At 34.7% G+C, this 27,658-nt stretch overlaps 3 protein-coding genes across 4 annotated transcripts; 1 reads left to right on the top strand and 2 right to left on the bottom strand.

Moving 5' to 3' along the window:
* Window positions 1–500: 500 nt before the first annotated feature.
* Window positions 501–3,656, bottom strand: LOC125835434 (transcription factor PIF4-like). Of its 2 annotated transcripts, none has more exons than XM_049514561.1 (9): window positions 3,511–3,656; window positions 3,346–3,387; window positions 2,962–3,043; window positions 2,007–2,859; window positions 1,829–1,927; window positions 1,670–1,735; window positions 1,313–1,378; window positions 764–1,072; window positions 501–636 (listed from the first exon to the last, which is right to left on the bottom strand). In XM_049514561.1, the coding sequence occupies exons 3-9, from the start codon at window positions 3,030–3,032 to the stop codon at window positions 547–549; spliced, it is 1,554 nt and encodes a 517-aa protein (XP_049370518.1). In that variant the 5' UTR covers window positions 3,033–3,043; window positions 3,346–3,387; window positions 3,511–3,656; the 3' UTR covers window positions 501–546. The 2 variants fall into 2 exon arrangements, with proteins under 2 accessions (XP_049370518.1, XP_049370519.1); XM_049514562.1 differs by having other exon boundaries at window positions 2,962–3,040; window positions 3,511–3,644.
* A 2,097-nt stretch (window positions 3,657–5,753) lies between these two features.
* On the bottom strand, window positions 5,754–12,546 carry LOC125835477 (uncharacterized oxidoreductase At1g06690, chloroplastic). Its single transcript, XM_049514610.1, has 10 exons — window positions 12,227–12,546; window positions 8,928–9,019; window positions 8,788–8,828; window positions 8,508–8,672; window positions 8,399–8,421; window positions 8,204–8,275; window positions 7,807–7,974; window positions 7,015–7,097; window positions 6,874–6,936; window positions 5,754–6,062 (listed from the first exon to the last, which is right to left on the bottom strand). The coding sequence occupies exons 1-10, from the start codon at window positions 12,435–12,437 to the stop codon at window positions 5,877–5,879; spliced, it is 1,104 nt and encodes a 367-aa protein (XP_049370567.1). The 5' UTR covers window positions 12,438–12,546; the 3' UTR covers window positions 5,754–5,876.
* Window positions 12,547–19,511: 6,965 nt separating this feature from the next.
* On the top strand, window positions 19,512–27,319 carry LOC125835412 (heat shock 70 kDa protein 17). Its single transcript, XM_049514537.1, has 13 exons — window positions 19,512–20,572; window positions 22,036–22,195; window positions 22,515–22,760; window positions 22,870–23,006; window positions 23,084–23,420; window positions 23,576–23,737; window positions 24,273–24,344; window positions 24,417–24,517; window positions 24,612–24,681; window positions 25,510–25,566; window positions 25,673–25,734; window positions 26,642–26,714; window positions 26,844–27,319. Exons 1-13 carry the CDS (start codon window positions 19,572–19,574, stop codon window positions 27,036–27,038), a joined length of 2,673 nt encoding a protein of 890 aa, XP_049370494.1. The 5' UTR covers window positions 19,512–19,571; the 3' UTR covers window positions 27,039–27,319.
* Window positions 27,320–27,658: the final 339 nt, after the last annotated feature.

Below are 27,658 nucleotides of genomic sequence, written 5' to 3' on the forward strand. Positions count from 1 at the left end.
GGATATACAAAAAATTAAGCAAGAAATCAGTATGTAAAGACCAAATGGTTTCTTTTCTTATTCCTTTAGTCATATAGATACATACAGTAAGTTACATATGCAAACTACTAATGTGTTCCTATAGAATAAAACTTATAGCTTTGCTATATGAAGAAGTCTCATACAATGAAGTTCATTAATACGATGGTGTCTTACATCTTTGAACGGTTAGCTTCCAAAATCTTAAGATGTTCCGGTACGGTGATAAACATTACGCCAAATGAAGCAATAATTTCACTGTCCTGTCAAAATGGAAGATAAGTACTATAAAATCAGATGTTAAACTCTTGGTGCATCAAGTGTTTTTTTTTTTTTCTGAGGTTGATCTACTCAAGCACTACGTACTTGTCGATGAAAATAGAACAATCATAAATCGAGCTGACTGGAATTAAATGTCACCAACAGAGAAAAGGTACTCCTTATTATCAGAGCTTATGCAAATGGTAAAGCAAGAGAAAGTCCCTTACCTAATTTTACAGTACTGATAGTATCCTCAGTGATAACTCTTCAAGTGGCGGGTGCATTACTATTAGTTGGATGCGGTAACTGTTGACTTCGCTGTGCTGTATGTGAACCTAAGCCAAAAATGTTTATAGGCTGCAAAGGAAAGCACAAAATAAAAAGAGAAGAGAATTCAGGAAACAATTTTTGCTATTTATAGGATGATGAAAGTAGGTATATATTGAAGAAAAAAATCAAATGGTATATAGGTGGAAGATCAAACCTGAGAAGTGCCTTGAAGTGGATGGAACCCCATGTAACTAGCATATTGATCTGGAAAATTGGGATTCTGCAAATGGCGTTGATAGTTAACTTGATTCAACATTGAATTCTGGCACATTGCAGCTGCTTGATTATTAGGAGCAGCTTGTGTCAAAGGGATTGCTGGATCAACCAAAGGAAGCCTAGCTAAATGCATAGCATTGTGCATGGAAGGCACCGAAGGCGGACCCATCCCCATTCCCATTCTTGACATGTAGTGTTGGACACCAGGAAACATCATTGATGCCATGCCACTTCCCATCCACATCATCTGAATATCACCATAAAGGAACATTGTGCTTAACTTATATATTCACCATACTATCAGATAGGTCATTTAAAGATAAGCACAACTATTGAGATGTATAACCTTCATTCTATAACAGGTTTGAATGCATTGATAGTATAGAATATTTTTACATTGTGATTGTACTTAAGATAAACGTAGAAACATTTGGATCATGGACAAATCAGTCACTAACTCACCCCGTATGATTTTATGAGTTCATACCTGCAGTTGCATCTGAAGTGACTTCAAGTATTCAATAGCCTCATCCAACATTGATGCTTTGTCTGTCTGAAAAAAGTAAGCCAGGAAACATAAAATTAGGAATTCCTGGAAAAAGCAAGCTGAGTAGGTATAAAACAAGCACCAAATAATCCCAGTCACAAGGTTCACTAATGCTTTTCTAGCATCAACCAAGAAACTATTGCCGATTGAATCAAGATCGTGTATACTTTCTGTGTTATGAAGGTTATGCCGGATACTATTTGTACTTTTCAAATGCTAACAATTTCATGATCAGATGAAAACTACAAATATTGTCCATGAAAAGTACAATCAGCCTCAGATTCCTCATCCCCATACCTTAGTAGAGTGAGGAAGAAGCTCTTGCAAGGCCTTCATTTTCTCATTGATTCTGTCCCTCCGTCTCTGCGAAGAGAAAGCCATTTGATGATTAAGGTATATTTCCTTAAAAAAGCCATAAAATCTATAAATATGCAAAGGAAGGTTAACAACTTCTACCCTTTCAGAGAGATTATGCACTTCTGCAGCACGGCTCCTTCGGGCAGTTCCAGATTTTTGGGCTGACTTGTTTCCTCCAGCTGATTCTAGCTCATCAGCCTGTATAGCAAATTATGGAACTTCAGATAAATGTAACTTACTTTGAGCCAAGAGACTAAGAAGACAAATTGTAACTTACTTTACTCTGGCATTCTGGTTCTTCACCGTCTCTACTCTTCCTCTTGTGGCCCTGGCTAATGGTCGCTGTAGATTGATTGCATGCTCTTGCATAACTACTACCCGATCTTCCTGAAGACGAAGATGTATTAGCTGGTTCAAATGTGTCTCGGTCCATTGTATCACTTTGTGGACTGATTTTTCCGGTATAATCAGTGATCATTGCTGCAGACAACCCTCTATTTGCACTACTTGAAAACCGGCTAGTATCAACTTGATTGCTGCCACAGTGGCTTGAACCAACTGTCATCACAGACCCCTCTTTGATATCTTGCAGCATCAGATTGCTTCTAGCTTCTTTGCCACCAAGCTGCACATTGGATGACCTTATCGGTGGAGGAAAGTTAACACCTTTTTGATTCCCCCCTACTATATGATGTTTCTGTTGTGCTGATCCAAAGTTGTGAAATCTTGGAGGTGGCATTGGATTTGGATTGAAACCAGAATGATGTGATTGCGGAAGAACATGGTTAATCTCTAAAGGATCAAGCTTGAAAACCTTATTATTGTCCTCTGATTGCCTAATTGACTTATCAGGTTCCTCCCCTAGGTGAGGATTTGTTGAAATATCAGATAAGAAGGGGGAACAAAATTCTTTGTCAAACGAATCATCGATAGGGCAGTTTAGCCACGCGACAGTTTCATCATCTTGAATCAAATTAGTCTGATTTCCAGCAACTCTTATTATTGGTTGATCATGTTTGTTAAACTGTCTGCATTCATTAGGATCATAGCCTGGCTGCTTTTTATGTGTTTGGCTATGTAATACTACCTCCCCGTTTCGCCACAACAACTCCACTAGCTCATGATCAAATCTACAGAAAAGACCATCCAGTTGAAACTAAAGATCATTTTTTTAAAACAAATTTAATATACTTTGGTTATGTAATCAAGAAAGAGTACACATATATATTTACCCCATAGGCTTCTTTTGATGTGGAACAGGAAGTTCAGTCTCAATATTCCATTCAGGAAGACATGGATTCATGGCTAAAACTACTGCATATATCAAGAAAAGAAACAGTTTTTTTAGGCACACAGTAAAAGGGTAATCTCAAAATCATCAAATTCAATGCTTAATAGTCAAAAGGGGTAAAAAAATGATTTTTCTATATCAAGAAAAAGTGAATCTCTTGATCATACAAAATAGAGCTACATATAGACAAGCATGACATAACACTTGAAACTTCAACAGTTCCTCTACTTTTCCTTACTTGTCCATCCCCCACCCCACCTCACCCCCCAAACAAGAAAATCCTCATAAACAGAAAGAATGGAAAGAAAGATTTTGCCTTATATACCTTACAGAAAGAAGGAAACAGAGAAGTTAAATAACCAAAAACCTGCGCACAACATAAACAGAACAAGTCAATTAGAATGGCTTAAAAAATCAATCTTTTTTAAACCCCATTTCTAAAACTAACATAACATGACTAAGAAAAGAAATGAAGCAAAAAAAATCAAACCTTTTAGGTTCAGAAATGGAAGAAACACCAAAATTTTATAATGGGAAAACAAACCAAGTCAGGGAAAAAAACTATGTGGTCTTTGTTTCACTTGTTCAAGAATAATAAGAAGGAAACAGACAGCAAATGCGAGCATCATTTTTGGAATTGGACACTAATAGTAATAGTATTAATGGAAGAGAAAATGACGTCTGAATTATTTTTGGATACAACAAATACCAGTGGCTTTAGCTGTCAATAATAGGATCCCCGTATAGGCAACGCCGATCCAAGATTTAAATTTTATGAACTTACTGTTTGTAATTTTCTCGTCTCAATCCATATGGTGGAGTTTTGAAATTTATGATATGAAAGAAGTCAGAAATGTTTATGTGGCTACAAATCATTTTATTAAGATTGTTACTCCTTCGTTTTAAATTGAGTGAACAACAAATTAAAACAGAAAAAATACTACATATGAAAAAATGTCATTCTTTCGGATTAAAAAGGAAAACGAATCAAGCGAATTAGGAAAAAAAAAAGTATAGTTTTGATGAATTTTTATATATAAATTTATATTTTATATTAAAAATACTGAATTCAAATGAATTCGATATATAAATGCTACATCCAGCCTAGCTGTATGAAATCTTCCTTTTTTCTATTCCTATGGACCCTTTCCACCTTGTGGATCAAATACTGCTAAATTCTTTAGCCACGTTTGCACTTATCCTCATTTTTACTATTATTTTAAATCATTATTTATGTATATTTCACTTGTAGTACATAATTTTTAATTATTGTGTTCAAGGAACACTAATGATGTTGATTAAGGAGACAAGAAGATTGAGGTCAATTATTCTATTATGATTGAACTGGTATTTTTTTAATTGGTAACCAAGTCAATTAATATATTATGATTCAATTAGTATGTTTTTTTTAATATTTGTAACTAAGTCAATTAATATATTATGATTGAAGTAGTGAATTATTTTGTGTTTGTAATAATCAATGATAGGTGTTTTAGTCTTAATCGCCTGTTAATTAATTCCACGTTTTATAAGTTTGGGATGGGAGAAATAGGGTAGGAAATTACAAAGCCGAAAATTGAACTCTCGCTAATAAGGTAAAAGTTCAAATTACGAGTTATTAAAATTCCTCACTGTTACTACATTATTTTATAAAAATATGTCAATTTTAGGTGTTATAAAATGTTTTTGGAAAGTTTATAGGAGTAAAAATAACAGTCATATATACTAGTATTTACCTTTAACACGACTAATTAGATTTTGCCCATTGACTTGAAACCACAACTAATATTAAGCTTTTTGAAATACTCCCTCCGTCCCATTTTATATGTCACCTTTTACTTTGCACTTACATTAAAAAATGATGTAACTTTACCCTTCTACCCTTATTTAATGTTAATCTTAAGTCAACTTTATAATAAATGATGAATACATTTTCAAGATTAATTAACTACTCTATCAAGGGTATAATATGCAAAATATGATAATTTATGCATAAATTATATAAAATGACAAGTACTGTGGTCCAACTATTTATAGAAAGGGATGACATATAAAAGGGACGGAAGAAGTAATATTTATACATTTGAAAACTATGCAAAAAGTATAATACATTACAATAATAAACAATTTAAAATATTCAAAAGATATATATGAACAAATTAATTGAAGAAAAACTTGATTGACTGTTGAAACTCCAATGATGCCACATAAATTGGGACAGAAGGAATAGAAGACAAGTGAAATTCAAGATAATGGGATAATTATTTTTGATCTCCTCCTGACTGTGGTGGGTACCGGAAGAGGTAGAAGTAAGTCGAATAAAATAATGAGGGGTGATTAGACAAACATGATATACGTACAACTTATCGAGGAAATGATCTTAGATAGAAAAATATAAAAGTTAGTAAGTAGTCGAGTATAATCTAGCTTCCTTATCAATATTATTATTATTATTATTACTCTCATTCTATTTTATTCTTTGGTTTTCGTATTACACGTTGTCTCCTTGACTTCAGTTACATATCATATTATATTATTTGTTGTTGCTACGATTTTCTTCTTTGTTATCATATTTGCTTTACATACTTAATACTATTTATCATATTTTACTTGAGCCAAGGGTTTATCAGAAACAATTTCTTCTCAACCTTTTCAAGATAGATATAAGATTAAGACGGCATATACATCACCTTCTCCAAACCCCACTTATGAAATTGCATGGAGTACGTATGATGTTGGTTGCAGCAGCTTTATTAGTACCACTTTTTTTCCCCACACAATAGAACAAGGACTCAGAAGTCAGCACTACTTACACTGTAAAAAAAGAAGGGAATAATGTACATGTAAAAATGATGTTTAAAACTTTTCGACAGGGAAACCTGTAACAGGTTTTAATTCTGATGCCAAAGAACGAAGTTGGTCTATTTCTTGTTGGGTTAGTCTCCAACCCAATGCACCACCAAATTCTTTAGCTTGCTCTGCATTTTTGGCTCCTGGGATGGGAACAACATTCTCCTGTGCAATCAACCAATTCAGGACCACCTGTCAAACAAAACAACATATATAATCACTGCAAAATAATATCTTCCATTCATTGGAAATCATTACTATTTGGGGTGTGTTTGGTATTTTTCCATAAAATAAGTATTATTTATTTATTTATTTATTTTTGTGTTCGGTACGTTAGCAAATTCTTTCTGTTTTCTTTTGACTTGTTATATTTTCTTCTTTGTATCTGGAATTGCTGCATTTTGAGCTGAGGGTTTTTGGAAACAGTCTACCTATCTCCACAAGGTAAGGGTAAGGTCTGCGTACATTCTACTCTCCCCAAACCTCACTTGTGGGACTTCACTGGGTATGTTGTTGTTGGTATGTAAGCAAAATAAATTATTATAAAAGCATTTGTATATAATTTAGACAAATACTAACATAGGTGAGGGTATGAGTGTTGGGGATGTATGGAATGGGTTGAAAATGAAGCATGTTGGGGACAAATACTAAGCTTGATGGCTTTTTTTTTTCTTGATGAACGAGAAATCGATGAGGTCTAGTTGACACATGATTCAAAATTCAGTGAATAATGGGTCCATCTATACCCTTTTTTCTAATAGGTGCATCCATTTCTACCCTTCTCGTCGATCCAAACTAGCTCAAGATCACATGCACCTAATCCACACATCACATGTTGCACTCTCACATATGCTAAAAGATGACTTATTTGGGATGGAGGTGATATAACCAAAGTAACTTACAGCTTCTACTATGATTGCTGTTACAGCATTCCAAACAAAGCTACACCTGAAGAATTAAGCTAGTGAAATCATGAGATTTTCGAGAAACAAGGAAGATATACCTGCGTTGAAGTCTTATTGTAGCTTTCTCCAATCTCCTTTATTCTATTTATGAGTGGCTGCAACTGCAAGTGAGCAAAAGTTCTTGAGCCATAAGAAGTGAAATTCTTAATAATCTCTAGTCATATAGTAAAAGCCCTTACTTTGGTAAGAAATTCAGGAGTATAGATCTGTCCGCGAGGGCCAGTGGGAGGATTTTCTGGAGTATATTTTCCAGTCAAAGCTCCTGCATAAGTTGGGAAATGTAATGAGTTTGGGCCGCATAATCCAAAGAAAAGTTGACATGAATTTTCTCACTTTTAACTTGAAACAGAAAACAATTAAGATGCTGAAACATATCATTATCAGGGCACAACATTAAGTTATTTGAAGCAAATTGCATAGCATACTAGTACATGAAAAGAGCATTGCAAAATACTTGCATTTAATCGAAAAGGCAGGTCTGACATAAGAGTTTTAACAGACTTCCTATGCCAATAAGATGGCTGGAGAGTGGAAGGGGTGTAGTTCCCGTCATTTCCTCCGTTCAAAATTGATATAGAAATCTGAAACCAACTGGTTGTATTCCGTAACCCTTTTACCTAGGCTACATTAGCAGTTTTTTTACTGTGATGCATGATTAATTGGAAAGAATATTAACTATGTATTGTTGGTTAAACTTTGGTGCAAAAATAACTGGGACAGTAGACGGCTGCTACAGGGAGGAATTTTCAGCAAGTCTATATACATTTTCAGTAAACATTATTTACATGTGTGATGACATAAATCATTAATACACAGGGGTGACAAAAGTGTAGGAAACCAGCTTCCAAATTTATGTTCAATAACAGCATAAAACCTCATTAACTATTTATTTCATGCCTGGTTCAACGAGGCCATAAATCGGGTCATTCTAGAACACATCTTCACAAGAAAACAGTTGTATCAGGTTTTACCTTGAGCAATGGGTGAATATGCAATCAACGTGACTCCCAATTCATCACAGGCGGCCTTGACACCGTTTTGCTCTGGCAACCTGTATATCAGACTATAATTGACTTGATTTGAAGCTAGTGGAATACCTCTCCTCTTCAGCTGCTCATATGCATCGCGAAGACGCTTTTCTGAAACAAGAAATACTTCCATTGGCCAAATATTGTATGTAGCAGGCAATTTTTATATATATTTTTATTTTGGAAAAAGAGGACAATGCTTGGTTAATTTGACAGTCATATTCTCATAACACCCTTAATAAGAGAACAATCTGAAATATTATCGGGCGGGAGAAAGTAAGATTAGTCATCAAAAGGACTGTCCAAATATTTGATTGACTAGAACGAATCACGAGTGTACCACTATAGTTAGATACTCCCACAGCTTTTACAAGGCCCTGCTCCACTGCATCTCCTAAACCGTCAATATAACCTGGAAAAAGGATTTTCTGATTGACTAAGCTTTGTCTATGTTAAATGTGAATTATAAACTAAATCTTTTTTAAAAAGAGCATCTTATTAGTTGAATTGAACAAGGGCATCAGACATGACAAACCTTCATTTCCCCATATTCCTGGCCTGAGAATTAGACCATAAAAGCTTTTATCAGCTATTGACTGTTTGCTTAAGAAAACTATCCGAAGAAGCGCGCTCGAGAAGCGTACCAGTGAAGTTGATAAAGATCAACTGAAGAAAGTTCCATACGTGCAAGAGAATCTTTTAGGGCCGCTAGGACACTTTGACGGCCAAGCCTCCATGGTAATGCAGCAAATTTAGTTGCAACAGCAACCTCCACCTCTGGATCTTTTTCTTTTCTTTCCTTGATGAATCTGAAACAAAACATTAAATTATATTGGAGAAACAACAAATGTGAAGAACATGCAAATTGATATTCTGTTGTCCACAAGTAAAAATAATGAAGATTTAGAAGAACTCAAAGCTCACCTTCCTAGTAGTGTTTCAGAATTTATCGCACCGAATGAGAACTGCAAGTAGAGGAAATAATGGTTTTCTCATGATTGTCCACTTTTTTTGTACAATTTAGCAGACTAAGAAATAGCCAAAGTAAAAAAACTATTCCTCACCCTTGAACCATAAACCTCAGCAGTATCAATGAATGTTATCCCACAATCAATGCTGGCATCAAAAGCAGTCTTTGCAGCCTTGAGCTTCTTATCTATCATCATTCCAGTAAAAAGAAAAGAGTTAATCATATTGGTTATGATAATGGAGAAGAGGAACAAGCTAGGTATCAACTCAAACAAAATAACTAAAAGGTGAAAAACAAAAAGTGGCTGACATTTCAGATGCTATTAGTAATTACCATAAGATTTTCAATAGAAAAAGAAAAAAATACGAGGGTGTTAGGACCAAGCGCTTACTATCATATGCCAAAAGCTATGGTTGATAGCAAAGGCGCAACTTTATTTCTTAACTAAGTCCACCAAGCAAGCGTCATGTTCGATCATGACTCCGATCCGGGCCAACCCAGCCTCTATGTGGGCCTTGCCATAGGCATGATATTGTTGTTACCCAACAAAGGAAAATGTTACATCCTGTTTGGTTCCACAGTATGTCCAGTTTTTCATATTATAGAAATGCAAAACCTTGGCTTATTTTCTTTTCTGTTTTAAAGAAAACATCCAGGCATGGACAACATTGGAAAAGAACCCACCATTAAGCCCTTTCTTCATCACATACCTTAGCGTACATTTCCTTACATAGCTTTTAGGTGCAAATCTATGAGAAAAAATATTTCTCCGTTCTCCAAACTAGATAACTATTCACAGAGGAAGCTGGAAATGGAAATGTTCGAGAAACTGAAAAGAAAAGGAATTTTTTCAGTGGTTGTTTGGAAGAAGAGAATAACAAGTATAGCAGTCGGAAAGTAGAGCTTTCTTGATTATTTTCCTTAACCTTCATTTTAGCTTTGGTTTAAGGCTGCTCGCCCATGCTTGCTCTAATAGAGACAAACTTGGATTTGAATATTTGAAAATAAAAAGATAAACTTTCCCTTGTTAGCCAAAATACAAGTGCACTCTTTTTTCTTAGTAAAGGCAGAGTAATAGCCTATTTGGCCAAACTTCTAAAATCAACTTATTTTGAAAAGAACTTTTTTAAAAGTGCTTTCAAAAAGGTATTTTTGATGAGAAGCCGTTTGTGTTTGGCTAATCAAATTAATAAGCATTTTTGTGCATCAATTAGCATTTGGCCAAGCTTTTCTAAAAGGGCACTTTTGGAGCAAAACTACTTTTTAGCTTCGGAAAAATAGCTTCTACTACTCCCAAAAACTTGGCTTAACACCTCAGTTTTTTAAAATAAGCACTTTTGACCACCCAAAAACTTGGTCAAACAAGCTATAAGCAAGAAAATCTTTTTAAGATACGAGCCCTCAGGGCATTGGTCTAGCGGTAAGAGAGAAGCATGTGGTATTTAAATATCTGGTATTTAAGTGGAAAAGGGTATAGGGTGGGCTCATTATCCACCGAGTTTTGAACCATGCACCATAGGTCCCGAGCGATTTTCTGGTTATCAAAATTAAAAAACTTGGATAAACAAAGAGGGTAATAAATTGGATGCTACTTAACGAGAAAAGGAAAGAAAAATCGGATACTTGAATTAGCAAATCAACTGATGTTAAGGGAAATGGTAGGATTACATGAGAGAAGAAGACATTCTAAATAAACATAACATGTCACAAGGGAGGATTGAAGTGTTACATTAAATGAAGGAAACTTATTATGATCTAGCTAATTATAATACTAGTCTAATTAGTTAGTTAGTCTAATCAGATTAATTAGTTAGAATAGTTATTTAGCTAAGCCTAGATTCTGTTACAATTCTGTTGATGTGTCAGCTCACTAGTTAGTTAGATATTTTGTTCTCTCATTGTATAAATACGTATTCTTCTCATAATGGAAATCAGTTAAGAGATTTTCCCCAAATTCCTCTCTTCCTCTCTGGTCTCTTCTCATGAATTGTGTCCATGGATGGTGATTAGCCATGGTTATGGAGTACTCTTGACAAAACTGACGACAAAGTGAAAAGCAGACGAGGTGTAATTTGTGTCATCAGAATACCCTTCAAAGACTACATCAATCAGATAGGCAATCCACAATATGCTTCAATGTTTGTTATTTTTGCTGAAACAACTCTAGATTTTTCTACTTATAGAACTGCTTCTTAGAAGTTAATGTTGCCAGGAATAACCTCAGTTGTTTCTAACATGTTTATAACTGTTATAGCAATTGCACCCTCAGTATCTACATTGAGAAAAAACAATGATGAAGATATTGTCACAAGCTAGAGGCCAAAATAGCTATAAAGTTCCTGACTATCTTCAAGGAATCAGAAAGGAAAAAGAATATCTAACGACGGCAGTAATTCCAGTAGCAACAGTAACTAATATCAATATATTTTCCCAAATGAAACATAAGTAGGAATGCGCCTGGTCCATAAGAGATGACATGTTTTTTTTCTGCTTTGCAGGATATTCTCAACTCCACTTTTTCAGGACTCTTTACTATCCAAGAGAAAACCTCTATGTGATTGAGTATATCCTTCTCTATCTGTTACAGGTCAAGGTCTTCTTCTTTGTACCCTTCAAATGCAGATTCATATCCTTCAAAGATAAATCTTTCGTGGAGCTACTTTTCATCCTAAACATGGGATTCGCTTGGTTCGACCAAACAAGCGATTTCCCTTTCAAACTCTCAGTTTCTCATTGAAATGCCACAGGTATTGTGATTAAGAAAATCACATTCAGCTGAGGGAATGAACAGATCAAGGTTACTCACTACCGTTAGATTGACCTGATTTTATGACAACCGTGTGCTGGTGAACATTACACAAAAGGTGCCATTAGGCCTCAATCCAATTTCCTTCTTTGCTTCGGAACAATTGGGGCATTCCCTTCAAGCTATACGCTCAATACCAGCAAACAAGAGTCTCCAGCTCTCTATGTATGTATTATCTCTAAAATTTCCAGAATGAATATCCTACTAAATCCTTGACTAATTAAAAACTAGAGTAAACAGACACAATACTAAGATATCAAGGGAAACGAAGGACATAATACCAAAGACGAATGTAGTACTTTAGTTACGATTCCTCCTAAGCTACTAACTCTGGCTTAATCGGTGTTAAAAATTCACTCATTTTTAACCCAAACCCATCATGGTCAAATTATGGATTCCAAGCAGCAATCTTGAACACTCATTTTTACATGACCAAATAAGAAATTGCAATATTGTTATAGTAAAGGGGAAATGTGTGAGAGAATTACAAGGCACGGAATCAAACCCTCACCAAAAAAGTGTAGTATAACCAACCAACTAAGCTACTAACAATTACCCAAAAAGTTTGTAAAATTCAAAGAACTCACCATCCCATTCAAAGTTGTTCCAATAGCTAGTGTCACCCCAAGACCAAGCCCCAATTCCAAGCTTAGTTACCTTCAAATCAGACCCACCAAGCTTCACCTTATCTTCTTCTGAGTTAAATGTAACACTACTCTCTCCTGCAACAGCTCTCATTTTCTGACCCCTCATTTGGCTTAAAGAACACAAACAGGCACTGCTGAAATGCAAAGCCATTTGGTATTACAAAACTATTTTTGCAGTGAGAACCTGAATCATTATTTGTATGATGACACAAGTCTCCGGTTAATGTCACTTCACGTAACTACTGGCTCTTACAATTAGGCTTTTTTATTTTTTTATCCGAATTAAAAAAGAGTTTTGAATCTTACTGTCTAAAAATAAAAATATATGAAAACATTCTTAAATTTGGTACGTTAAACATGTTAATGTAAAAAGTTGAAACTAAATAAAAATTCTATTTTTTAAAAAATAGATAGGGAAAATATTCTAATTATATTTCTAACACAAAAATCAGCCAATTTGAAACCCATAAGTGAGCAATTCTGGGATGAATTTTTAACGTCTAAAAAATTCAATTAAAAATATATCAACAAAATTAGGTCTTGATCTAACTCACACTTCAAAAAATAATTCAAAATAATAAGAATTATACAAGATTAATCGCACATCTCATTAACCACATTATTCCACCCAAAATACAAAATACATACATTTTGTACTTGTGTTTCATTCTTTAATATTAATATTTTACTTTGTGCATGTATAAATTTTGGATGAATTGAGTCAGCATTAATGTTTTTTAATTGAACTATTATATATTAGATTTGAAAAGAAAAAAAGAAATGAGTTATTCATCAAAATAGTTACTCCTAATCCTAATATTTTCATGTAATTAATATTTAAAATTTAAAATAAAATAAAATGACATATATATAAATAAATAATGATAGTTACATAAGCCTGAAATTTAGGCCACAAATGTCGCACATGAGAAGATCGGTTGCGCTAGTGTAATGGCATTTGTTTGTACACGTTTCTTTATTTGCAAATCTTCCCACCACATAAGGTTGCAAATCCAAAACTTACACGCCAAAAGAATAATTTAACAAATGATTTTTTTAATTTTTTTTTGAAAGTGTAGGTTTTTTTTATAAAAAAATATCTAATTCTTTTTTTAAGGGGGGGGGGGGATTGGGGGAGGAGAGGGGGGTATATATTGGATAGCAAGTTTCAAATTATGTCTTGTTAGGATATGTATTTCTATTACTATGAATTTCATAAATGGAGTAGTTAAAAGTAGGGTTACCATTTTACCTTTTGTAGTGAAAGGGTACGGTGAGAGGAGTTGATGGTGGAGTGGGTTAATTTTAATTTTATTTCTTAAAAAAAATGGGATGGTGATACTTTAATCTTTAACTTTTAACTAATACTAATAATTTATTATTTTTTTATCAAGATGAAATGTTTTGTCCATATGGAGTGTCATTTGACAATTTTTTAAAAAATAAAAAAGAGAGTGTAGTACACACCTCATCCATGATCCAGGTCGTCTTGACCATAAAGCAACTAAAACAATAGCTTGGGGGCCCAAATTTTTTAGGAGACTCCAATTTTAATATCATTATATCAACTTATTAAATTCATTATATGTAACGATTTGTTAGGTCATTGTGAGTACTAAAACTATTTTGATTCTTCCCGTAAATTTTAAATTGTAATTTTAAACTATTTATTTAACTACAATTATTTTTAGTTGATAGATATTTATTAATCAATTTTTTATTTTATTGCTTGATGATTAATGGGCCAAGTCTATTAATTAATTAATACCCTTTGAGACTTGATCTATGTATAACAATCAATTAGAGCTTAAAAGGGTTTTAAATTATTTCTTCTAATTTGAATCCTTGTACGACACCCATCTTGGCATCAATAAGAAGAAGTCAGGTAACCTAACGAATTCTCCCCATCTTGTTTACGTATAGTTGCTTCTTAGTGAATATATAATTAATGTTTGGTTGATGGATAACTTTATCAACTTAATGTTTTTTTGATTGAAAAGAAATTTAGAATTGGAAAGTTATATTTTTGTACATATGAGTTATCCAATTTGGTGGGGGAGATGTTTAATGGAACTGCCACACATATAACACCACAGGGTATTGCTGCACCTTCCCAAGTAGCTATGTTGTGGGAATTAATCGTGGCAGATAGATGATATATCAAGTCTGTAATTTATATTCTTGTACCACGATCAATTATAATATGTGGCTCCGGTCCTTTTTTTTTTTTTATAGTTATCAATATATGATTTAAGTTTTGATATACTGAGATAAGGAATTAAATATTAGGTGTAGTGTATTATATGAATACCATTAGATTTATGATATTGGAGGAATCGAAACTTAACAATAGGCATGAAATTTAAGAAATAAGAGACTTAACATATTAATTGACCTCAAGATTTGAAAATTGATTATAGATTTGAGTAGGTTATTGAGTTAAGGCTAGATATATAGTAATATGAGTGTCTACGAACTCGCTTGCTTATAAATATTGTATACTTGATAGATAGAAACGTTCTGAGGCATTGAGGAAAGAAAAAAACATTAGGAATTATCTTGCTTGACTTGGTTTATTATATGTGATAGAGAAACACTTAATAGTGATTGATAGTCATAAAGTAATGCTGAGTTTTATATGTACTTAATTGTTGTGGTTTGAATAATTTATGTGTCGTTGTGATTGGGCTGAAATCTCAAGACCGTGAAATCCATAATCTTGAACTTGCTCTATCAAAGTGATGCCTTGGATAAACAAGGTTTGATGAAATCTTGTTAATGAAGTGGAAAGTGATGATCCAGAATGAGGACTTAATTATATTGTTGGATTGTGTGCCACAAGCCGATACAATATATTTGGATCAGGTGCCAACCACGAGCCAACACAATATGATTGGATCGGGTGTCACATTCCGGCACAGTAACATTAAAGAAAAACATATTAAAATACTTACTGTACTGAATCTCAAAGAACTTATTTCCCAAAAGAGCGTGGTGTGGAGGCATGCATGAGTCCTCATGTGTGTTCTTGATATTGTGACTAATTATGTATTTGCTTCATTGCTATTGTCACTTGTTCATGTTGTTTGTTGTTTGCCACTTGCTAAGTGCTATAGTTGATTTCATGCTATAACTTTATGCATATTGGTTCCTATTTTGAGTCAGCCCGCACTGATCCCTACTTGTATTTTCTTTGTTTTCCTTTATGGAGTGGATTAAGTATACCAGTGACTTCGACTCGCCCTTAGCTCTAGCCAGTCTCTAGCACATCAGGTTCCAGGGTGAGCTATTCATTCTAGCTCATGTTGGATTATCTCGTTCATGACATAATGTCCTTAGTTTTCGGACACAAACTATTTTATTTATTTATTCTTGTGTCTTTAATACTTTTATTTGACATTTTGGGATTAGATATCCTTGGTGTGATGACTTTCAAGTTTTAAGAAGCAATATATAATAAATTCTAGTGGATTTTTATTTCTTACATTAATAAGTTTTGAGTTTTCGCATTATGATTGTATTTCGTAAGTTGAACAATTAATATAAATTAGGGTTGAATTCGTTGGTTCTTCCACCTGGAAGGTTAAGTGTGGGTACCACTCGTGATAGGGATGGCAATGGGGCGGGGCGGGGCGGGACAGATGCGGGGTAGGGCAGATTTAAGGCTATGCGGGTGGGGCGGGTGGGATGCGGGGCGGATTGCGGGTATATGTGGTTTTATGTGGGTTTAAACTTAATTTTAATTTTTTTCACATGTTATAAGAGTGATAGAACATTATTTTATTTAGATAACTTCTTTAAAACTACTAAAATATTCAAGATAGTAAATGAAAATGATTCAATAAAAAAATAATTAAATTTCTTACATGTTTCCCAATTGACCTCTAAAAATAAAATTTTAAGTCACAATCCTATTAAATTAATACAACTTAATGAAAAAATGAATTTATAAATTTTATTTTTAGTATTAAACTTAACTAGAAAATAAATATTTAAAAAATTATGTGGGGTATGTTCATGCGGAGCGGGTCTATGCGGGGAGGGTTAAAAATGAAAAAAAATATTATGCGAGACGACACGATATATTTGGATCGGGTGGCACAAGGCGACACAATATGATTGGATCGGGTGTCACGTTCCGAATAGAAACATTAAATAAAAACATATTAAAATAACTTAATGTACTCAAGCTCAAAGAGCTCATTTCCCAAAAGATCGTGATGTGGAGGAATGAGTCCTCATGTGTGTTCTTGATATTGTGACTAATTACGTACTAGCTTCAATATTGTTGTCATTTGTTCATGTTGTTTGTTGTTTGCCACTTGCTAAGAGTTATAGTTGATTTCATGTTATTACTTTATGCATATTGGTTTCTATTTTGAGTCGGTCAATGATATCTACTCAGTACATGTTCCCCTGTACTAACCCCTACTTGTATTTTCTTTGTTTCCTTTGTGGAGTGCAACAAGTGTACTAGCGACTTCGATTCGCCCTCAGCTCTAGCCATTCTCCATCATATCAGGTTCCATAGTGAGTTATTCATTCTATCTCGTGTTGGATTCTCTCGGTCATGACATGATATCCTTTGTTTTCGGACACAAAATATTTTATTTATTTATTCTGGTGTCTTTAATACTCTATGACTTGGTATTTTTGAATTAGATGTCCTTGGTGTGATGACTTTCAGGTTTTGGGAAACGATATTTAATAGACTCTAGTGAATATTTGTTTCTTACATTAATAAGTTTTTGAGTTTTCACATTATGGTTGTATTTCGTAAGTTGAACAATTTATATTAGTTGGGGTTTGAATTCGTTGGTTCGCCACCTAGAAGGTTAAGTGAGGGTGACACTCATGACTCGTTTTGGATCGTGATATTGTATCAACTTATCAAATTCAAAGCAACTATTTCAATATCATTATTATTATTTTTTAATTTGTGAGTTGGATTTTATTATTCTAACTCTATATTATATTTTTTATTGAAATTTTTCATTAATTATTGCATTCTTACTTTATAAGATCTGTGTATATCTTACCTTCCCGAGACTTCACTTGTAAGATTACATTGGGTATCTTATAACTATTCAATTTATATAAGACAACTAAAAAAATAATAAGGTCTCACTATGAAGTTTGGCTTTAGGCCCCAAACTTGTTGAGGCGTCCCTGACCCTATCAAGAGTGTAATAAAAGAGTTGTATGTTTTTAAACTAATGAGTGTTAGTTTATGTATGAAACTCATACTCTCAGTAATTTATGTGTGTTTTGACACTTCAATCTTATATAAACAAAGATAAAATTTATACATTGTTGAGAAAATAAAGCGCCTTAACTACTTAGTATTCAGATTATGCAATATCTTAATATTCAGATTCAGACCTCTGAATCTTAATGTACACTTTGATATTCAAATATGCATTTAGATTCAAACATTTTAATTTTAACGAAAACAAATTATGTCTTAATCTAGAAAATCAATTATAAATTTCAAAACAAGTCAATTCGAAATGCATATCTTTTGTTGCTATGAATCTTGACATTTCTTTCTCTTTTATTATATTCTTTCATTTAAAGGTGTTTAAATATTACAAATAGATCGAATCCACGAGAGGGAAAAATATTTTTTAAAAGAGAAGTAATTAACAAAGCTTTTCTTACACAAAAATAAGTCATCAATTTTCAATCACTTTTAGTATATTCATCAAGAAAACCAAATTGTGTGGAGTATTTGCAATACAAATTAAAAAAGAAGAAGATATAGCTCGAAAATAAGCATGGCACAATTTTAGTAGAGAATATTTTGGAACTTTCATCCTAAGATTTAGAAGATCCTATGTTTAGTATATTCGTTTTCTTAATTGCTAGAATTATTTTTCACTTATTTAATAGTATATTATTGGGATTCAATTTTGTAAATATTCCAAAAAGATTTTACAAGAATTTCTGTGAGGGTCTTTATTTGTTCTCTTTGATAGATAATTTTTTTAAAAATAGGGATACTATAACCTAGTACCTCAGAACACTCCGGAAGACTGTGCTGTCTTTTTCACGAATATTGATTCCGAAATTCAGTTAATATTAGAAAAATTACATATATCACCAAATATCTATAGTATATCTATTAAACTACACACAACTTTTAAAAAATGATACAATCACACACTATTTTCTAGCGGATTGCATAAACTCTCTCCTCCTTATTACTCTTCTCTCTTGCCTCTTTCGTCCTCCCTCTCGCATGTTTCTTCTCTTCACTCTTTTGTTTCCTTCTCCTTCTCTATCTTCATCTTCTCCTCCTCCTCCTTAATTTCCTTCTTCTTTAGTCATGTTTATGGTCAAGCTTGATCGTGTTATTAATTAATTGCAAGTCAATATTTGATTGATTAAATTTGAAATAAGATATGAGTACTTATTTTTGAAAGTCAACAAGAATGATATTATTGTTATGGTCTTTTTTTCTTCTTCTTCTAAGTATATATTTATGCACATATACACTTGATATATCAGCGCATATTTGATATTAGATACATGAATAATCCATACATATATACATGCATGCTTTCAAAATTGATACCGGATACATGGATATATACTCATAGAAAGAATTAATACAAGCTTATGCATAAATAGTCTGATACATGTACTCTAGTTCTAACGAAAAAACTCTTAGAAATTGATATTGAATACACATATACATACATGAAATGTAAACACAAATACCAAAAAGAGAGGAACGATATAAAAAGTGATCAAGTAAGAGAGAACAAATTAAAGACGAGCGAGAAAGATAATAATCAGATACATGTAAATCACATTTCAATACAATATATCTAATTTAAAACTCGAATAAAAATATGTAATTTTTGAAACTATCTCTTCAAGCCATATACTAGTGTGTTACATGAAATTTGCTCTTGATATTTGGGATATTTCCAGTTTTTATCAAACTAAAAAAAAACAAACTTGTAAGTACTACTTATTATTACCCGACAAACTTTTGCAAATTTGTCCCTAGAAAAAATAATAATAATGGGAACTCCCTAGAAACTTCAAAAATTCTGTGACGCAGCCACGCCAACAGCAAAAACCAACACACCCGGCGTCACATATCACGCCACGTGTACATTATTCCACATGTCAAATTCTTATTGGTCAGTAGCTGCACTTTCCACCTGTAGCCCCAACGGTATATATATCCTAAGTTCTTCTGCTGCTGAAATTTCGTCTTCCCAATTTTTGAATTTTCACCGGAGATCTTTGTCCTATTAACTCCGATTATCCGATGCCGGCGAAGCATATGTTGTTTCGGTTAGGGATATTCCTATCCTTGTTTTTGCTCAATCCGATTCCATCTCAATCTGCAGTTTCCAGCATAGATCTGGGATCAGAATGGTTCAAAGTCGCCGTGGTTAACCTAAAACCCGGACAACCTCCAATCTCTATAGCGATTAACGAAATGTCCAAACGGAAAACTCCCTCACTCGTCGCATTTCACTCCGGGAGTCGCCTCATCGGTGAAGAAGCTTCTGGAATCGTCGCTCGTTATCCAAACAAGGTCTATTCTCATCTCCGTGATCTAATATCAAAACCCTTTTCCCACGTTTCCAAAACCCTAGAATCTCTTTACCTGAGTTACGACATTTCTCCCGAGGAATCGCGGAATGTGGCGGTTTTTAAAACTGAAAATGGTAATTTTACGGCGGAGGAGTTGGTAGCGATGTTGTTCAAGTATGCTCTTGGATTGGCGGAAGCGCATACTAGGGGAACACCGGTGAAGGATGCTGTGGTGACTGTGCCTCCGTATATGGGAGTAGCGGAGAGGAAAGGGCTGCTTGTTGCTGCGGAATTGGCTGGTATTAATGTGTTGGCGCTTGTGAATGAACATTCTGGTGCAGCGTTGCAGTATGGGATTGATAAAGATTTTTCTAATGGTTCAAGGCATGTGATTTTCTATGATATGGGTGCGGGTAGTACATATGCTGCCTTGGTGTATTTCTCTGCTTATAATACTAAGGAGTTTGGGAAGACTGTATCAGCTAACCAATTTCAGGTCAAGGATGTTAGATGGGATGCGGAGCTGGGAGGAGAACATATGGAACTAAGATTGGTGGAGCACTTTGCAGATGAGTTCAATAAACAGGTAGGAAATGGGGTTGACATAAGGAAGTCTCCAAAGGCAATGGCAAAGTTGAAGAAGCAAGTCAAACGAACAAAGGAAATTCTTAGTGCAAACACAGCAGCTCCAATTTCAGTTGAATCTATTTATGATGATCGGGATTTTAGGTAAGTTTGTTGTCCCTTTTTTATCCACATGCTTTCTTGTTTTCTTGTAGTTCATCAATTAGTTGGTAGTTTTAGTTCTGAAATTTATCTTTAGCTCTGCTATGTGCTGTTAATAAGTGAAAGATTTCACCTTATCCAGAGAAAGATGATCAGAATAATCCTGTCTACTATAGGTAAGGCTTGGGGAAATTTTATGCTGATTCTGGGTGAGACTTAGTACTGTATACCCACAGGCCACAAGCTATGCTATTTCATGTTTTGCTTGTGATGAACACTACAAGAGATTTGAGTCCATGTGCTTGACATGGGATGAAGCTACTTTTCAAAGGAATAGGCTCTTGCTGTAACTGCTTCTTTTAAATTTAAGCATTACTGTTTCAATTTCTTTTCATTTTTTCAGCCTTTCACTAAATCTAGGGTACATTTGAGAAGTTCATGTACCCTGAGATGAATTATTAATCGGCACATAGGGGCCAGGTCCTACTTTTGGCACCTTGACCACTGTAGCTTGCCAGAGATATTTTGGACCAGGCTAGGTCTAATATCAACTTTGCCTAAGCAAGAAAAATTGGCCAAAGAAATCTCTTGCTTAGATAGAAGTGTAACCCTATATGGTTACACTCACTATACCCTTAACCCCAAATCAGGGAATTAGCACTTTGTGCATGAAGTAAGCCTCATTAAAATAAATTGATCCAAATCCTGGGATAGGGTTTGGTCAAACACTTCTACTGCCATTTTATTTCTCAAGCTGATCTTGCTATGGGATTACACAAATGCAACTTTACTTAATTTTACATTTTTTTGTCCCTGTGATTGTTTCTATTTTGTGTACTTTTCAGAACTTTTGGTTACTCAAAATTTAACATGAGATGCATGTAATAATGATTAACACATGTAGTTGAGGTGAAGGATCAGCTGTTCAGCTTATGAGAGAGTTAAGAATTTTGAAAAGGCGAACAGAATAATGAAGAAAATGCTTCTATTCTTATATAAAATGGCATATGTGAAAGGTGAAATAGGGCTTGAGGGCGAGGTGTAGTTGAAAGTTGATGCTGTCTCATTCCCTCTGATTCTGTGCTGTATAACTTATGTTATTAATTTAAAACTGATTCTCTGGGGAAATACATCAAACTGCAGTGCTCTGTAAATTATTTGTTTCTCTTTTGTGTTTCCCCATGTTTGCACGTGTTTCTTCATATTTTTAGTTAATATGACACGGATTATGTTTATCTCTAGTTGACATGATCAAATGCTCAATTCCGTTTTTCATAAGAAAGTTCTGCTCCCGCATGAATAGTGTTGCTATCTAATACATATAGGAGTACTCTTCCTCTTATGTGTGACTTATGTGTATGTCCTGGCTTGCATACAAATCTGGAAGAGGCAGAAGAGTGATATTCAACTAGTATTTTTCACTTGTTTTTCATTTATTCGCTCATCAGGAATTTATTTTGTCGCAGGAGCTCAATAACCCGTGAGAAGTTTGAAGAGTTATGTGCCGATTTGTGGGAAAAAGCTCTTGTACCATTGAAGGAAGTTCTTACTCATTCTGGTTTGAAAATAGAAGACATTTATGCAGTGGAGTTGATTGGAGGTGCCACTAGGGTGCCAAAATTGCAGGTCTGAGTCACTGCCCTTTTCTTAACAAAGTTAAGGTCTAGGTCTACTAACCACAGTAAAAATATACATATTTGCAGTTGTCATATACTTGTAAACACCAGGTAAGTGTTTGGTTGCTAATGACTTACTATAATAAGGATAAAATAAATGTTTTCTTGTTGGCTGGTGGAGTTTCTTGCCGTCGAATCTGTAGCATTATCTTTATCTGCAGTCGAGTCAATGTTGATTTAGACATCATTGCTTGTATCATGATCGATTTAGGAGTTGTGAGAACACTAATTGTTTTCTTGAAAATAAAATTTACATTCCTCGATTGCAGGCTAAGCTGCAGGAATTTCTTGGAAGGAAAGAACTGGACAGACACTTGGACTCCGATGAAGCAATTACACTTGGGGCATCATTGCATGCTGCTAATATAAGTGATGGAATCAAATTGAATCGTAAATTGGGAATGATTGATGGTTCTCCATATGGATATGTGATTGAAGTAGATGGTCCAGATCTTCCTAAAGATGAAAGCACCAAACAGTTGACCATACCACGTATGAAGAAACTACCTAGCAAGGTATATCAAAATATTTGTTTTGACTGTATATTGTTGGTGAACAATAGGTTATTAAGGAACATACTTAACACATGACAGTTTTATGTCCCATCGTGTGATCGATCTGCAGATGTTCAGATCTATTGTTCACAAAAAGGATTTTGAAGTTTCACTAGCGTATGAAAGCGATGACTTCTTGCCACCTGGAACTACTTCACGTACATTTGCTCAGTATGCAGTGTCAGGTCTTACTGATGCCAGCGAGAAGTAAGAATCACTGATATCTGGATCGAATGGTGTTTGGTGATCTATTATTCTGAGTTTTGTGCTTTTCCTATTTTTAGGTATGCATCACGGAATCTTTCTGCCCCTGTCAAGGCTAATTTACATTTCTCACTTAGTAGAAGTGGAATATTTTCATTAGATCGAGCAGATGCTGTTATTGAAATAACTGAATGGGTCGAAGTTCCACTAAAGAATCTGACAGTGGACAACTCGACCTCTGCTTCTGTGAACACATCAACTGAAAGTGGCCCCACTAGTACAGAGGAAAGCGATGAAAAGTTGAATACGGACACTGTTAATAGTAACACCTCTGATCCTGGTACAAATGATTCTAGCACCATAAGTCCCGTTACAGAGAAGAAGCTGAAGAAACGGACTTTCCGAGTTCCACTTAAGGTCTTCTAAACTTAACCATCTGCTGGGGAATCTATTTTTCATCCCCTTCTTTATCGATTGCCATTAGGTGCCAGGGAAAAATGTTATTTTAGAAATATCGTAGTGTTATGATGTTTTTAACCAGTCTTATCCTTGAGATGTCTTTGTTCATGTAGATTGATGAGAAGACTACTGGGCCAGGAGCACCTCTTTCAAAAGAATCTTTTAGTGAATCTAAAAGGAAATTGGAAGCACTGGACAAAAAAGACGAAGAAAGAAGAAGAACGGCTGAATTGAAGAATAGCTTGGAAGGATACATATATGATACAAGAGACAAGGTTTGAGGGCTTATATCACTAACTCTTGCCCATGCTTGTGATTATGTAGACACCTGATCCGGTCAGCTCTGGAAACTAGAATGCCTTATGTGTATTCTTGATTTTCCTATTTTTCGTTCCAATTGCATACACTTGTTCGATTTGTTGATATGTGTTTTCCTCTAACTTAGAGTAACTGCTTTGCAGCTAGACAAATCTTTCCTGCAACAGTTTTTAAGCACATACCCATGCTTCAAGATTCTCCTGAAATATCCTTTTGTTAAACTGATGCTTTTGAGCCCTCAGATGAAACATATACACAGATGCAGAACTTACTCTGTTGCTCTGGTGATATTGTTTCCTAGATGTTGTAACCTTGTGGATCGCTCTTAGCTTCTTGGCCTCTTTTTCTTCTTGTAATGCACTTTATATCATTTAGCTTCCAGTGGCATCGCTGTTTTGCACCAGCATTTTTATTCGCTGATTGATCACATGGAACTGATTAATAGATCACTTTATCTTTCTTTTTTTATTGTTGAATGTGCTCATGTACCAGCTTGAATCTGGAGATTTTGTGAAAATATCAACCAGTCAAGAGCGCCAGTCCTTTATTGAGAAACTTGATGAGGTTTGCCTATTTCCTTTTTTCCATGGTTTGTCATATGTGTTTATCGTAAATATACTAAATGGAGTTTTTCAGGTACAAGAATGGTTGTACACAGATGGTGAAGATGCTTCTGCCACCCAGTTTCAAGAGCATTTAGATAAATTGAAAGCTATTGGGGATCCCATATTTTTCAGGTCTGCTCCTAGTATCAACTGAACTCAAAGGCTAAAGTGTAGTTACTTTTTGTACAAGGTTAGGTAGTTATGTTGAATGTAATTTTTTGTGCAGACATAAAGAACTTACTGCACGCCCTGCTGCATCTGATCATGCTCACAAATACCTTAATGAAGTGCAACAGGTAGGAAGTTTAATTTCTTGTTCCAGTAACACTCTTCTGCTCTGTTTGGTCAAATTCTTTGCATCATGAAGTGCAGAATGTAAGTTTGAAAGAGTGTCTTATTTGTGTTATGGTGGTATCTATAGATAGGTGGACAGTAAATAGGACTCCCTCCGTGTCAATTTGTTTGTCTTGCTTTAGATCTGTTTCAAAAAGAATGCCTTTCTTTATTTAGTCACTCTTTACACCCAATATCATAGATGGCATATTTAAGACCACAAAATCAAAGGGCATTTTGGTACATTACACATATATTTAGTTTAAGACCACAAGATTCAAAGTTCTTTTTTTTCCTCAAACTCCGTGCTGAGTCAAACTAAGTCAAGCAAACTGAAACAGAGGGAGTATCTGTTTGTTTGTTTTCTGAAGGAAATGGCGAAATTAGTATGTTTAAGAAAAATTACTAGTTAGCACCAGCACATCAAACTGTAAGTTGGCACTGAAGTTCTTCAAGCGGGGATGTGGGAAAATAAGCTGCATGCTTTGAGGCAATGTTTGAGGTGATAATTGCCATGGGTATTTTCTAGATCTGAAGTGCAGAAGACGTATGGATGAAATTGATATTAACCTGCATCTGTTTTCAATGATTTCACATTTGGTACTATAACTGTCATTTTGGCATTAGCAGAAGATTCAGTTACATTGTTGATGTTGAACTTATTAACCGGCTTCCTTTGCAATAATCCTTCTGTGATTTTCAAAGCTGTTAGCCAGCTAGGAAAGTTTTGTATCCTTTATTGCCTTTGACCCTTGCAGTTTACCTTTTATTTCTTTCTTGGATACCTTCAGATTGTGCGTGGATGGGAAACCAACAAATCATGGCTTCCTAAGGGAAAAATAGATGAGGTACTCTTTTCAGCTGTTGTGCATATTTCTATTTTGATACAATAGAAGCTAAGATATCTCTTCTTTATGTTCGTACTGGGAAGTTTAAAAGGGGTCATATTTGCAGGTTCAAAATGAAGCTGAGAAAGTGAAGAAATGGTTAAATCAGAAGGAGGCTGAACAGAAAGAGTAAGTTCTTTTTCCTTCTCATTTCTCTTACCTTTTTCCTATTTTCATATGGTCATTTGTGTGTTCACTCTCCATGTTATTGCCTCTCTCCTTTTTCTTTTCGTACTTACTCTGTTTGTTTCCGCTACCGCTTTTAATTTAACCAGTGAACATAGCAAGTTGTTTTCCTTTTGGAACATATTGTTCATTAAACTATTGAGCCATTGAACTCCCAAAAGTGATACTGACTGATATACCGTCTGTAAAGAATAAATCTAGTGGATTTTGTGTGTGTGTTGAAGCATATACACTTTGATTTGAACATTTGCAATTTGTATATACATGTGTTTGTGTGTTCTTATTTGGTTCTGTATTTCGTTCAACCGAATTAGGAGGGAGAAAGGTGGAACTTTGTAGTTTTTTCATTTAACATTTGCCCTATTCAATTGGGACCTTAGAATGAAGATGCATGGGAAGACCAGAAAAACGAAGAAAATGGGTGTTCTAAGAATGTTCCCCCCTGGGGATTTTGTTCAGTGGCAAGGACCCATCACATGATGTGTGGGTTAGCTGTAGTTTGAACCCTATTGTAGGGAGGTGGCTAGAGCAGCAGTACCTAGAATTTCTGGTGGCAAAATAATATAAAATATCATTTGCTGGCTGGTTCTCCCCCAAAAAAAATAAAATGATCCATATAGTAATACCTAATATTTCTGGAGAAAAAATACATATAATATTATCAGGTCATGGGTATAAAAATTATTTCCCATATATCCCAGTGGTCTGGCTTGCAAGTATAAGAAAGTCCACTCTATTCTATAATATTGTTTTAAGAAAATTTTATTCTATTTTTGAAACTGAAAATATTCCTAACCTTTTTATCCCCTTTCTCATACACTCTGTTTTAACACCTTTTCTTTTCCTACAGCACTCCTGGATCTGATAAGCCTGCGTTTACTTCTGAAGAAGTATATGTAAAGGTTTTTGATCTTCAAGACAAGGTGCGTGATCTAAATCTTCGTTAATTTGGTCTAGTGATAGAGTTGAACAAGAAATTGGTAGTCAACTCATTCCAGGCATGAAGCTTTATCTTTCAGTGCTTGATCCTCTCTCTCTTTTTCATGGATTAGGTTAACAAGGTAAATAAAATACCAAAGCCAAAGCCTAAGGTTGAGAAGCCTTTGAAAAATGAAACTGAAAACAGCAAGGAGAAAGCAGACACTACCAAATCCTCTTCTGAGGAGGGTACCTCCCAGAAAGAACAAACAGCTGCAGAGACAGAGAAGGCATCCGCAGATGAAAAGTCGGATCATGATGAGTTATGATTATTATCCTACAACGACACATCAAAGGCTAGATTATATGCAAATTAATTGTAGAGTATATACTGAGTGAACCCATCTTTCTCCATAGGATGCTTTTTCTTGCCATGCTTTGGAAGTCCTCACTCTCCGGGCAGTGTCGGGTTCAAAAAGTACATGCTAAGGGATCTTACACTTGATCAGCATTCTCTGTATCACAATATTAAAGTAGAACATTGGGAACATATTCATGTGCCATTTTATTGGCTGCAGAATAGAATTTTGTTAGCTCCTCCTCCTTTGAATACCTTTTGCCACCCTCCTGCCCTTGAAATTACATATTTCTAATTTCTGAGAATCTATACAGGCAACAATGAACGTTCTTTGTTGCTGGGCTTCCCTTTCGTTTCCCCTTTTACGACAGAGAATTCAACGTTGGATATGCTGGGCTTACGAGCTTTGCACTAGAATTTAACTGCTCTCATTCAAAGTCTTAAAAATGTCGTTGGTGAAGTATCTCATTCCACAAAATTGGAAGAAATATCTCGTGTTTAAGAGATGAGAATTGGAAGGCGTACTTTTTCTTAGCATGTGTGTAGATGATCCATAAGTCGACAATCATGTTCTTATATTTCTTTATTGTT

This window comes from Solanum verrucosum, unplaced genomic scaffold, assembly GCF_900185275.1.
Source record: "Solanum verrucosum unplaced genomic scaffold, falcon-dt-bn FXZP01000040.1, whole genome shotgun sequence".
NCBI lineage: Eukaryota > Viridiplantae > Streptophyta > Magnoliopsida > Solanales > Solanaceae > Solanum > Solanum verrucosum.

Bases quoted from the DNA above. Each gene is read 5' to 3' on its own strand.
- LOC125835434 (XM_049514561.1), bottom strand. From the start codon at position 3,032: ATGAATCCATGTCTTCCTGAATGGAATATTGAGACTGAACTTCCTGTT. The intron at 1,736-1,828 runs GTAGAAGTTGTT...TTCTCTTCGCAG, and splicing joins TGCATAATCTCTCTGAAAGG to AGACGGAGGGACAGAATCAA. The intron at 637-763 runs GTTTGATCTTCC...TTTCCTTTGCAG, and splicing joins CACTTCAAGGCACTTCTCAG to CCTATAAACATTTTTGGCTT.
- LOC125835412 (XM_049514537.1), top strand. From the start codon at position 19,572: ATGCCGGCGAAGCATATGTTGTTTCGGTTAGGGATATTCCTATCCTTG. The intron at 22,761-22,869 runs GTATATCAAAAT...ATCGATCTGCAG, and splicing joins TGAAGAAACTACCTAGCAAG to ATGTTCAGATCTATTGTTCA. The intron at 23,007-23,083 runs GTAAGAATCACT...TCCTATTTTTAG, and splicing joins CTTACTGATGCCAGCGAGAA to GTATGCATCACGGAATCTTT.
- LOC125835477 (XM_049514610.1), bottom strand. From the start codon at position 12,437: ATGGCTTTGCATTTCAGCAGTGCCTGTTTGTGTTCTTTAAGCCAAATG. The intron at 8,276-8,398 runs GTTTGTCATGTC...TCCTTTTTCCAG, and splicing joins AGGAATATGGGGAAATGAAG to GTTATATTGACGGTTTAGGA. The intron at 7,975-8,203 runs GTACACTCGTGA...TTCTTGTTTCAG, and splicing joins GGGAGTATCTAACTATAGTG to AAAAGCGTCTTCGCGATGCA.